The 13,675-nt window shown below is 35.0% G+C and overlaps 1 protein-coding gene across 1 annotated transcript in view; it reads right to left on the bottom strand.

Moving 5' to 3' along the window:
• LOC145668708 (RNA-binding protein 45) overlaps positions 1-13,378 on the bottom strand; it is a 42,517-nt gene extending 29,139 nt beyond the window's left edge. The window contains exons 1-3 of the mRNA XM_081736809.1: positions 12,968-13,378; positions 7,814-7,928; positions 3,239-3,433 (exon numbers count right to left, since the gene is read on the bottom strand). Of these exons, the coding sequence (XP_081592935.1) occupies positions 3,239-3,433; positions 7,814-7,928; positions 12,968-13,202 (545 nt within the window). The 5' untranslated portion in view covers positions 13,203-13,378. The remainder of the gene's footprint in view (positions 1-3,238; positions 3,434-7,813; positions 7,929-12,967) is intronic.
• Positions 13,379-13,675: the final 297 nt, after the last annotated feature.

Below are 13,675 nucleotides of genomic sequence, written 5' to 3'. Positions count from 1 at the left end.
GAAAACTTTTTAAATATTTAGTTATACATAAAATATGAATATATTATTTAATCTATGATATAATAGTGATACACACTATTTACTTTCTTAAACTGTAACAAAATTGCAGGAAAGTAACTGTAAATCCCGTACGTCCTTGACTGAGAGCGAAAAGAATAGGAGGGGAGAAAAGTCGTTTCGCGACAGGTATTCGAACTTCTTCACTTGTTTTGTTACTCGCAGAGGTCACTTTTTCTTTCACTTCCTTCTTATCAATGAGCAAAATTTACGAACTGAAATTACGAAGGGAAAAAAAGAGTCTATAAGTACTTGTTTTAAAAGAAACGAGTTAAAATCTACACAAGACTTTCACTTTCAATTGTTTTTTATTATTACATCACTCGTCATTTTCTCGTTATTCAGCTGTTGTTACATTTTAATTCTGAGTATGTATCTTATGAAATGCAACTATCCTTTCAATTATCTATTTTGATTCCTTATTAATTATTAATATATTATTAATTTATACTTTCATGAGTTTCACTATGATTTAACAGTAATTTTTAAGAAGTTAAATCTATCAAAACTCCTTTTATATTTACCCTGTCAAAGTGCCTGTTCGTCCGGAACACTAAAAATCAATAGTCACGATGTAGGGTTAAAAAATAGGAACCGAGTTCACTTTCGGAGCCAATATTCAAACTGGAAGTGGTAAAATTCAGCCATTTCTGATTTTAACGTTGATCACTATACAGCAAAAACGGTAATAAATAGCAAAAATGTTTTCTTTAACTGCTTAAAAGTCCAAAGGATACATTTACTACCAATTCTTAACTTCCTATACTAACACCAAAAGTGGTGGAAATCCATTATATCTTCCGGTTCCAATAATCTACGATAAGAAATAGCGACATTTTTAAAAAAATGGATTTGGACTTTTAAGAATAGGTACCATCTTCTCTCTTAATCATCTATAAAACTAGAACAGAAATTAACTGCTTCCGGTTTTAAACGTTGATCGCCATAGTATTAAAATCGTAACAGACAGCGAAATTTGATTTCTATAATCAACTGAAAGTCCCAAAAATACATTCCATCTCCACTCTAATCTCTCCAATTAAACCACCATATCGAGTTTCAATATTAATTTAGAAAATATCACGCCACAGAAACCAAACTCCTTTACGCAGTGTACACGTGATACTGCTAGTTATTAATATAAGTGGTCATAAAGTACATATGAGAGTCCAGGGAAGGAAATCAAGCAGTCTCTTGGCTTTCTAAACACCTTTAAAAAACTATATTCAAGTATTAAAAATTTTGAAGATTAAGAAAAAAAAAAACGCAATAGGGAAATGAAACTAGGACGGAGAATAAGATACTGTGATCACCAAGTACAATAATAAAAAGCAATGTTAAATCATATCTACCATTAACTGATATACATAATTCTATTATAACAAAAGATATTTTATCGAATGGAGACAAAAATTACCAAAGATGGAAAAACTTTCCACTATGAAATGGCAATTATTGCTTGCTGAGAAGTGAATACAGAAAATGATATGGCGTAGTGCAAATAAATTGAATGACTTCCCTCTTAATAAAATGGTTTAATCAATAAGAGAATGTTTTTTAAAGTGATCAGTGGTCAGTTATTTAGTGCATCTGTGAACAGAATATTTTCTGTTTAAAATGCTAATTAGTAAACATTATTGAAAACTGTAAGTACAGTATTTTATAGAAAGAAACAGGAATACGTAAAAAATACATAAGAAATAGGAACATGTGCAAACAGCTGCAGAACCGAGTAACTTTTTAAATATTGCAGATGTTTATGCAAAATATCTGTCTTCTGGAAACATACGGTAAGCGAGCGTTCCTTGCTTTAAGTAACTTTATGTTATTCATTGTATTCTTATTATCTATCATGTTTTTTTTTTTTCAGGAAAGTTTATTTTTTTATCGTAAAGACGAGGAAGTTATAAAGGTTCTCTACGCTTCCTGGGGAGGCCAAAATGTGACTAAGCACAGGGTGTTATTGTCACTCAGTCCGGCCCTGGTTTTAAGATACTCACTATTTTAATACCTTGCAAACTTGAGAAAAGTCTGTAAGATTATATATTAACAACAAATCTGTTCAATTTATTACCTCTATGAATCCATTTTCTTCTTTTACGATTATACATGGAAAAGTAAAATATATATATATATATATATATATATCTTCAGAAATAATTATTAGATGGATCAAACTCTCAATAAAATACTACAGTTCAATAAATAAATAAATGATTTAATTAGTTAGTTCAGAGTTTGATTTTCCTAGAATGAATTCACACCAACATTGCAATATGAATTTTCAACTTTAGACGCAAAATCCACACGTACATTAGTACTGATAACACATAGCAATTCCATTACATGATGAAAATTATAGGCAATCTCTTAAAATGTCCTGATCCAAACGTTGCTGGCTTGAGAAAAGGGACAACAATCTGAAGTCATAACTTAAGAGGCTCCAGTGATGATTACCCGTATGTTGTAAGCCCATTTGGTGCAGGGAAAAATATTTATAGTGAGCAGGTCAGTGGTATATGAATTACCATACCATTAATTCTAGTATGAGCTCAAATACGGAGATCTAAAGTTTTAAGTGTACACTGCAAATTCCAATGAGTAAAAGGCACTGCGCTACACTACCAAGACTCCGCGAGCAGATCGAATGAACAAAATTCTGTTAATAATAAATGAAGTTCAACACTCACGTTGCTCAAAGAACTACATTCTTGACAAAACTTCCTCTCTGCAGAAATAACAGTTGTGAGTTGTTACTGGGATACTTAAGTAAGCATTGAAATAATTTTATTATTATTATTACTTGATATGCACCCTACTGCTTTACTAATTTCGACATTTAGTTAGATTATTTGTTTGGAGTTTTAACTTCTATTTTCAGACCGAGACATTCTTGACAAAACTTCCTCTCTGCAGAAATAACGGTTGTGAGTTGTTACTGGGATACTTAAGTAAGCATTGAAATAATTTTATTATTATTATTATTATTATTATTACTTGATATGCACCCTACTGCTTTACTAATTTCGACATTTAGTTAGATTATTTGTTTGGAGTTTTAACTTCTATTTTCAGACCGAGGCTATATGAAACGAGAATAGAGTTGAAAGTGGGCTTCAAACCACACGAATTCGTACAAAACTGAACCAATTACCCACACCATAGACGAAAACGCCCCTACCTGTGATATTTTACATATGCAAATCCTTTGCTCTCTCTTGTAACTCTGTCTTTTACCAAAGTAACGTAGTCAATGTCCCCAAATTGACTAAAGTGATCCTTTAAGGCCGTTTCAGACATAGTCTTTGGAACAACAACAAACAATCTAAGAAGTCGCTCTTCTTCATTGATTTCTCTCTTCGAGCCTTGGTCTCGACTGCAGAAGAAAAATAAATTAACAAAATTAAAATATGACAGAATATCATACAACTAAATTTTAAGAGAAATTGTTAATACTATATGTTAATAGACATGTCCAAAATATCTTACAAAATAGGATGTTTCGGATAAACTATTAAATGTATAAATAGTGATTTGACATCCTCTAGCTAGTAAATGACAGATATATATTATATAAAATCTGAAGACAAGAAGACCACGATCGATACAAGTCTATAATCCTTATTTATGTATTTAACGAAAGTAATTGACGCATTTTTAATACTATTAAAATGTGACGGTATGGATCTTGGATCTACCTTGTTTATTGCGTCTTTAAGTACCCGGCAATTTGTAGCGTTTGCAAAGCGATTTTATTGCTCTTGCGTACGCTTGGAATACCCTGACCATGTATTTAAATGTGGATGGCTAATCAGAAACGCTAAAGCAATAAAAAACGCGGAGAAAACGTCAGCTCGAGCGTATTTGGTGCGTTTCGGAACAATAGACTGCCTGCCGTTTAAAAGATGTCAAAAGGAAGGGGAAAAAAGAAAAGACGTGTTGCCAGGCAAAGGGATCTTAGCAAGAAACAGATGCTTTGTGCAGAGTACTGGAACTCTGCTATTACAGACCTGGACTTGGCAAATAAGACCCTGACTGGCTCATAGTATGATTTATGACTCTGGCAAAAGTAAAGTTACCAAATTGCCACCTTGGTCGCGTTCGTTCTAGGGGGAGTAACGCTTCCAAAACGCATTCCCAAATAGCCACAGACTAAGAGTTCACCTGAACGGTTTTAGTGACTTGTCCTGCAACTTTCGATTACTTTGCGTACAACACAAACACAGACGTTAACGCAAAAAGAAAATTGGCAAGGATTTTTAGTGTATAAAATAGTTTGTATACGGTCAGTTACGTGAAATTATTGTTCTTTTTGCCCTTAATTTTGTATAGATGTCATGAATTATTTGAAAAATTATCTTCGAGAAAAGAAGAATTATTGTCCGAGTGAGACTCACTCAATTGGACACAATCATGAAATGAAATTAAAAAAAAAATCTTTCAGTTTAACGTCCCACGATTATACCCCTTAGGCTGAGAGAGACGAATGATTGATGCAAGCGAATGATGATGGAAGAATTGGTGGAATAAGAATCTGAGAGGAAATGGGAATACACCGAGAAAACCCACAGACACGATGTTGTCACCACAAACTTACTTGGTCGGGAATCGAACCAAAGAACACACGCACCAGTCGTGGGCACTCTACCACTAAGCCACCGCGGCTTCTTAGACATATTTGGTTCCTGTTTTTAGAAGAATTGTAAAACCTCCAGTCTCTCGCTACGAAATTTCTACAAAAACAAATTTATCAAAAGGTTAGTTTTTCAATTTTAGAATCCTTGCATCTAAAAGGAAAGAGGTTTTCATAAAGTTACTCCATCTGCATATGACTGATTTCACCTATTGAGGAGAGTCACAGTATTAAGTGACTGAAACCACTCAGCAAAACTCTTAAATACACAATAAACAAGGTAGATTCATCTACCACTTTTTAAATACTATGACTTTTATATTCAGTTCTTGCGTAATTAGCAGCACAATGCTTTTGTCGTTGAAGGACTACTACAAAATGTTCACCATTTACAGTATTCCGTACTTTAATCAGTCTCTTCCCATTCTGAACTTCAATTTGAACAAAAACTTCTTAGTCAGGAGGTACGCAGTCAGCAGACAGGCTTCTATTGGCAATTATTTCTGGCTTTTTCATCTCTTAATTCAAGAAGCTCTCAAATTAGGTTACAATACTGGGGTTAGTAGCAACAGATATAATGAGCAAGAAACATTTAAATCTATTTTTACTACTAACATTTCGTATTCCTGATATTTCAATTTTATAATAATTTTAACTGCAATCTTCCGGAAATGATGAGGTTACGATCTAAGACATTTTACTTACTTTACTATATTAGGCTTAACATATTTGTAAATGCTACATTTAATAACTTCTTCTAAAGAAGTAACAGCAAATAACTTACACTATATTAAACACACATGAAAAAAAAGTATCGTTTCTGTTGCTGCGGTGTTTACTTTCCAATTTTCAGTGTTGATTTACCTTGTGACCAAAAGATCTACAATAGCTATATATTTTCTATGTAGAGATTGTTTGTAAAAATTGGAAACAGTAAACTTTAAATTTTAATAATATTGCCGTTAATAGTAATACCTCTAAAAGTCTGCGACACAAGTAGTTCAAACTGTAGAGCTAAAATAAAGCATCAGGAACACAAAAAGCCTGCTAATGAAAAAGGCACAGTGTCAAATTAAACTGTAGTCTATGAATCACATGATAATTTCTCATGGAATACTACTATTCTTTAGAATTTAACACTGCTGTTAGTGACCATGGACCTAACTGAAATCTTCCGTATCGAAAACTAGAAAGCCAACTACTAAAGTTACTCGAAAGACCCCAAAAACATAACATCAAATTTCTTAACTTTTACGACTTCCTTAAGGCACAGACTTTTAAGCACTCAGATTTCTTATCTCTTCAAACGTTCTTTCATTTCGATTCCTGCTTAATTTTCGATAGGTCGATCTGCTACCTTCATCTGAGCTATTGCTAGGATAGATTTGGAAATTTAGGTAAACGTTAACAAACAGTAGTGTTAACTGTTAGCTGAATGAATGGAAAATTAAACAATTAAACCTGTATGTTACGTAATTTTAGAAATGAACTAATGTATGATTAATGACAGAATGTCTAAGCATCTTACCAGATGGACATAGCGTCCTACGGGTATTACGCTGAGAAACTGTGAAATAGATGGTTTCTCGTGCAGCCAGTAGGATATAATTGAGTTTTCATATAGCGGGCATACATAAACAATACCGAAAATTGGTACAATTTAATATCTTTCCTTCGTTACCAGCTTTGAAGGCAAGTCAATTGTAAAACATGTGAGTGATGTACTTTACTATTTTATGTTTACCATAAGTATAATGTAGTTTACTTTTTCTCAAAGCAATTTATGTCCTTAAAGCCATAAGGAATACTGGATTTTGAAAATGTAATGTAATGTTTCTTATTCTTTATTAAATTTGCTGTTTCTATTACTATATTGTAGCTTACAAATACATTACAATAATAATAATATAGAATATAATAATGAAATATTATAATCACAATATATAACAATACTTCTGACCGGCGCGTTTGTCCTACTAAGAGGGCTACAACATCATCCTATCGCTTTAACTATTAAATATGGGACCAACACCATAAGCCCACTGGAATACCACTTCTCGTGAGACCTAATCTAAGTCAGGTAGTATGAGTTCGGTCACAAGAAAAATTGGTGACCGTTTGTACTTACCACATGCTGTTGGCATTGTGGCGTCCACCCAACGTTATAAGGACAATCAGGGAGCTACGAGGCGCATCCAAAAAGTAACACTCTCACGCGTCCCATAGCTAGGAAACCGTATGCTGCGCGAAGCGACTGCGTGCACGTGAGAGAGTAAGGTACTATCATGGCGCATGCGCTAGCGGAACTTTTCTAGTGCTCTCAGAGCGTAGTGGCAGTGATTGAAGATGGGCGTTCCTATTCCAGCTCCTGCGAGCAGTGATAAAGTTTTTGAATACATAGGTCATAGCGCCGACTGAAATCCATCGTCAGCTGTACCACGTCTATCGGTCTAACGTCATAAGCAAGCAGACAGCGCTTTGCTGCTGTAGACAATTTGCAGCAGGACGCCAAAATGTGCATGATGATGAGCACAGTGGGAGGCCAAGCGTTATCACAGACGACCTTGTGAACCTTGTTAGGGAATGCATCATGCATAATCGTTGCTTCACAATAACGAAACTCAGCGGTCAGTTCCTGCAGATTTCCCGCTCCTTATTGTACAACATTGTTACGGAGCGCCTGTTGTTCAAGACGATGTGTGCTAGGTGGGTACCAAAGCACACAAAGCAAGGCGCATGGGGTATCATTGCCAAAATGTCAATGCTGACAACTGACGATGAATTTCAATCGGCGCCCTGCGTATTCAAAAACTTTATCCCTGCTTGCACACACGCGGCCAGAGCTGGAATAGGAACGTCCATGTTCAATCACTGCCACGACGCTACTGAGAGTACTAGGAAAGTTCCGCTTGCGCACGCATCATGCTGGGACCTTACTCTCTGACGTGCATAGTCGCTTCTCGCAGCATATGGTTTCCTAGTTATGGGACGCATAGTTACTTTCTGGATGCGTCTCGTGATTTAGAGAGACAATGATGTATTGCAAGGTAAAATATCGTTAATGTTATGTACTTCTTTATAGGTATGAAGTTTACTAGCAAAAAATTTAAATTCTATATTTACCTGTGAGCAATTAAAACTTTCAAAGGACGAGGATGTGATCCAATACATCGACCATTCATCTCCTCCATAGCTAAAGCTGCTTCAGATGTCTTCGAAAATTTAATGTACGTTACACCTACGAAAGAATAAAAAATATTATCAATAATGACGATACAGCGAAATATATAACAAAAATAAAAATTATAACCACTCACCCAGCTTTGAAATATCTAATTTCTGTAAGCGGCACCATTATCTTTACGTCTGTTAAAAATATTTACGTGATTGGAAATATGTAGTACTTATGTAAACTGTCGAAATAAAACTTCCAAAGAAAAAAAAGTCAAACTTTTAATCCAGCTTATTTCCTTGTTATTTATTCAAACTACTTCGTTTTATGATCACGATATTTGACACTAAGTTACTTTGAATATTCATTGCCCCGTCAATCTCACTTGTTATTACTGTTGCAGAAACATCCACGATACGAATGTTCGTGATGCTACTAATCCCAACTATCAGATATAACCTCCCCTTATTACTGAATGCTCCTTTACGTCAAACATGAGTTCACAATCTGTTTGTGATTGGCTGACTTACTGCAGAAGTAGGCTATGTTTGGAAGAGCTTGTAAGACATTCCGCAAGTCGAACTGAGGGATTAGGGTTAATTGTTGAAGCTGATGAAGCTCTCTTCGGTCGCAGAAAATATAATGTTAGACGGTTAAAAAAAAAAAAAGAAAGAAGCAATTTAGATGATTCGTGGAATTCGCGGAGAAACGGGATATTTTTTTTTCTTAGCGAGCATCCGGATAATGAACGAAATGATAATAATCTCCTAGATGTAATATCGAGATATGTTAGTAGGAATTCACTTGTCATAACCGATTGCTGGAGAGGTGCTCTGGGTCGGATGATAGTAAGTGGACTTATTTAACTGTTAATTTGACACATGGTTCTGAAAGCATGATTTTGCAATTTGCTTATTACTTATGGAAATGAAAATTTTGAAGTGACGCCAGTGTTAGTGGGAATTATGTAATATTTATGAGGTTCGCTGCTGAATTGTATTCATCTATATAATTTTTTAAGTATGCACTTATTTTTTGTTTAATATTTTTTTTCAATTTTTATATGAAGCAGTAGTTAGTGTCATGCTGTTATGATGGACTATGTAGCCGCCAACAGTACCGGAACCAAAAACCTAATAGTAAATCCCGCCCATTATAACCTCGATATTATACAAGAACATAAAACATAAGAACTCCTCTCGAACTTATAACAAACAATTTATTATAACTATGGGCAAGCCTTTCCTTTAGGTAATACATTCGATTCTCTCGGTTTAGTGATGTGGTTCAATTTGTTCCGGTATTTGTGAACGAATCAGTTCCAGTCGCTGCGTCGGAGGGCATCTTGTATAGCAGGAAATAGAGAGGTCACGTGGTAATTCTGTTAGCTTACTTGAATCTTGGAATACTCGTTGGTCGGATGATGTGTGATGATGAGAGTGAACTATGTCACGCAGTTAAATGCCGTGTTCGAGATCTGAAGAATACTTTCAGTGATAAATGTTAGATTCGATCGCTTATTTTGTGAAGAATTTCTTTGTAATTTAAACTTACTTAAATTGTCAAATGAACTTTGGAATACAGAAGGAAATAGCTGGAAATTTCGTTTCAGTGGGGGAATGAAATTAAGTAGGACTTGTATTTCGTGTGAGAAAGAGATCGTTATTTTTCTCCTTTCGTGGAGAACGACTGAAAATGAGAAGTATGTAATATTTAGAGGCATGCAGCTCAATTGTATTCATCTACATAATAATATATTTTTAATTTTTTTTTTTTTTTTTTTTTACATATACTAGTAGTTGTGCTGCATGCCTCTAATGGGTGGCTTGCTCCCCTGAAGTGAATAAAAAATCATACGTTATTTCAATTGCTAGTGTTAGGTATCTATCAATTGCTTTCTAGAAGTTTGTGGAATTAGGAATTATGGTTGTTCCTGGTGTAGTATTTTCGTTTATTATTTGAAATATTGATTCATTTAGGACTACTCTAAGAGTAAAAATTAAGATAGTAATAAATTATTCGTTACTTTAAAACGCAAAGCTTAAAATAATTAGTGAAAGAATGACAGCACAAATCACTATGATTCCTAACACGATTCAGTTTCGGAGAAAATGGTTCCTCGGAACATTTAAGGAACTGTTACGAGCAATCAGTTCTTTCGGAATCGGAATCATTGAACGAATCAAAATGAATGAATTGCCTAAAAGAAAAATTTGCGGTTAAATTTTGGATTAACTGCTGCAGACAGCCCCGAAGTAATAATAATAATAATAAAAAACTGAAAAGGGTAATAAAGGACATCAGGGTAGGGTGATTAATTAGGGAGAAAGAACAAGTTAAATTCTGAACTATGTGAGTTCACATATAGATATGTTATATAAACAGGCAATAGACCATAATATCAAACCTATTGTCTTATTAACTAATCTAGGACGTGTACGCCGCAGTAATGGAGGGAATTAGAAATTATTAAGAAGGGAATTGCATCTGAAACAAATGTGGTGAAATTGGGTAAAATTTTATAGTATTATCTCATTTTATGGAGGCATATATTTGTAAAATCCAAGGAAAAAATAGATAACTTGACTTCAGAATAGGACTGTACAATTAATAAAAATATAGCGGGATCTTACTTCTTACGCATGTAGTAAAGGGTTCATTCGAGCAGACTGCTCTACTAAAAACAAAATTTATAGGTAAACTACGGTGTCAAACACCTTTCGTAAAAGAAATAGAGTGTGAATATAAGTAATTTCTGTCATTAGAGATCATATTGAAATACAATTTGAATGGGAGTGAACCTAAGTGAATCTATTTACTGAAGCGGAAGAATACAAGAATGCGAAAAAGATGGAAATAAACGGCAGGAATGTTCTGTTCGTGTTAGCAATGGACATTTGCGATGTATATAATGCAAACATACGATTTTATTACAAAAAATCGTATGATAAAGAGCGTCATATTATAAAGTTTTTGTAGCGTCATGGTATGTTCAAACATAAAATCAACTATGCGAAATATGGAAAAGAAGTAAAAGTTCAAAACAGACGAATTTCTCCTCGCAGCGGGCCATTTGTACCCGGTAAAACAGTGAAGCCATTTTGAAAGTAAGTTATTACGATTATTTAAGTGTTTTTGAAGGTAAAAATTATTGCGGATATTTTATGCATTTTTCCACTATCCTTGTTTATGCGTGTCCCCCCGTCGCTGACGCGCCTGCTCTCTACGAATGTACCCCTCGCTCCACTCGGGTTCCCCTGCTCTGACTTTGTTAGATAGCATTCATGCTTTTAGTGGCCACCTAGCACAAGTTGGTTCGTGGTTTATGCATTAGTTCCTCATTTAGTGCATGCTCTGCAAGGAGAAAACGGAAAATGGAATAAATGTGTGGAAATTTGGTAGAGCCAGTGCCGGATTTACATATTAGCTAAACAAGCTATAGCTTAGGACCCCACTCTTTTGGGGACCCCAAAAAACTAAAGGAAAAACTGGATATACATTTCCAAAGTACTGTATATAAGAAAAGAATAAATAAAATAAAATGTACATATACGTAGCAACAGCACCTTCTGTTATGTAGGATCCTATGATGCTAACCTCCTTTCTAAAATATCACTAGTTTCTTCATTTGTTATATAGGGCATCTACGTTCAACTCGACACATAAAGGGCCCCATTACCTTGAACAGCTTAGGGTCCCACTAAACCTAAATACGACTCTGGGTAGAGCCGTCTGCTTGAGTAATACCGTAGTAAAGTAGAAATACAAAATGAAAAGCGTGCTCTTTAGCAAGTAGTACTCTATAAAATAATAAAAAAAAAAAAAAAAAAAAGACATGATGAAGTAAAGGTACAAAGTGACCATTGAAGTGTAGCAAAGCTGAACAATACACAAGGTATGTGTCCTATGCCATATAGTGTCTTTTCACTATCATCGTTTATAGGTGTATATCCATAACCACTGACGCGCCTACGCATAAAATTATGGGTTAAGTTCCAAAGTTGGGCGTCCGTTTCCAGCATAATTTTTAAAATTTACGGGAAAGATATGTATAATTTGATCGTTTGTGTGCTTGATAATATATAAGGATCTCGAAAAATCTGTTTATTTGTTATATATAAGCGGTTATAAACATGGGACTATACGCCGAGCGGAGGTAACTACTTGGCGCAAGGTAACCGAACAGTTGCATTGTGGGAAAGTAAAGAGCATTTATGTTATCAACATGGGGAATGTACAAGGGCAGTGAACTAACAGTTTTAACATTTGTGAAGCAATACGTTGATAACGAGCAAAATATTTCAAAAGTTTGTGAAGAGCACGGATTAATGAACCTAATGTGAAGCTGAAAGCGAAAAAACGTGTCGAAAGCGGACGCCCAACTTCGGAATAAATGCGGAAAGAGAATCAAAGAAACTGGTTAGGACTTTGGTGAAACGCGAAAAGAAATAGTATGTGATGAACAGGTTACTTGCACACCATGGTACATGGAAATTTCTCAGTTGCGGCCAATGATATGCCAATGACAACAGAATACCTATGAATGCGCATATGATTATTATTATTATTATTAGTTTAGGTTATTCCCATGACGGAGACAATTAGCCTCGCTTCTGACGTTCCCAGTAAACTTTAACCAAACAAGCAATGGTTTGTTTGCAATATTTGAACTATTAATATCACATGTATGTGATCAGTGAATCAATCTCAGAACCGTGTTTGCTTTAAATTGCACTCCTACGTCCCTAAAAATAAAGGAAATCTTTAACATCTCATGGTTACGCTCTTTACGTTAAAGCAAACAGTTGATTAATGAAAGTGAATGATATGAAACAATTGGTGAATAACAATATAAGAGGAAACGGAAGAATCTAAAACTAGCCACAGGCACGAATTTGTCCATGTCCTGGGATCGAACCTGGTGAGGATTGTACAAATAAGCTACCGTGGATTCTGTCCTAAAGTTCCCTTTTTTGCAAAGAAATATATTTCACCCTAAAATTGTTGAATTTAAGCAGTCAAATTCATAAGATGAGCTACAGCTTAGGAAAAAGAGAATAAACTGAAAGTAGTTCGACACCATTTCATACAATCAAAACACGTACCTTTCGGTTCCCCTGATGTGCGGTCCTTCACAACCCAGATTTCTTCGATTGCACCAAACTTTTCAAATGCTTCTCTGAATTCTTCTTCAGTAATGGACTTCCCGCACACGATGAAAAGACGTGAATTTGGTGGATCATCGTATTTGGTATCTTTTCCTGATTTTCCACCATCTGATCCATAGATCCCGTCTCTATCGCGCACATCTCTGTCACTCACTTTACGTCTTTCAGCCATGGTATTTAATATTTCACAAAAACACAAATATCAAACACACAAGTCTGCGTAAACGTTACAGATATCTTGTAAATAAGTAGGCCTCGTTTTTCGCTGCAGGGAAGTTAAGCCTCGTCGTCATGTCAAAACAACGGGGCAATAACTTGACATGACGACTACAATAGTCTTCTTCTTTTAAATTCATCCTCCACAGATTAGCGACATTGGAGTACACCTTCGTAAGTTATAAGTCAACGGAAATCTTGGTGTAAAGATATGAGGCATCATTCCTCACTATGTTCCGCAAATTTTGCGGACCTCATCACACACTAAATGCTAGAACAAGTAATCTTACGTGCGGAAACTGGGAGCCAAGCCACTTTCATCCTCCCCATTTCGTAGTTGATAGGCTAAATTCTCCAATGTTTTAGCATTTTTTTCTTACTTCTATAAAAATGTATCTTACTAGTTTCAGAAATAACTTAAAAGCGGTT

This window comes from Thermobia domestica, chromosome 13 (genome assembly GCF_964235325.1).
Source record: "Thermobia domestica chromosome 13, izTheDome1.hap1.1, whole genome shotgun sequence".
NCBI classification, from domain to species: Eukaryota; Metazoa; Arthropoda; class Insecta; order Zygentoma; family Lepismatidae; genus Thermobia; species Thermobia domestica.
Note: the sequence above shows the minus strand (reverse complement) of the source record. Positions and strands in the feature narration are given on the sequence as shown.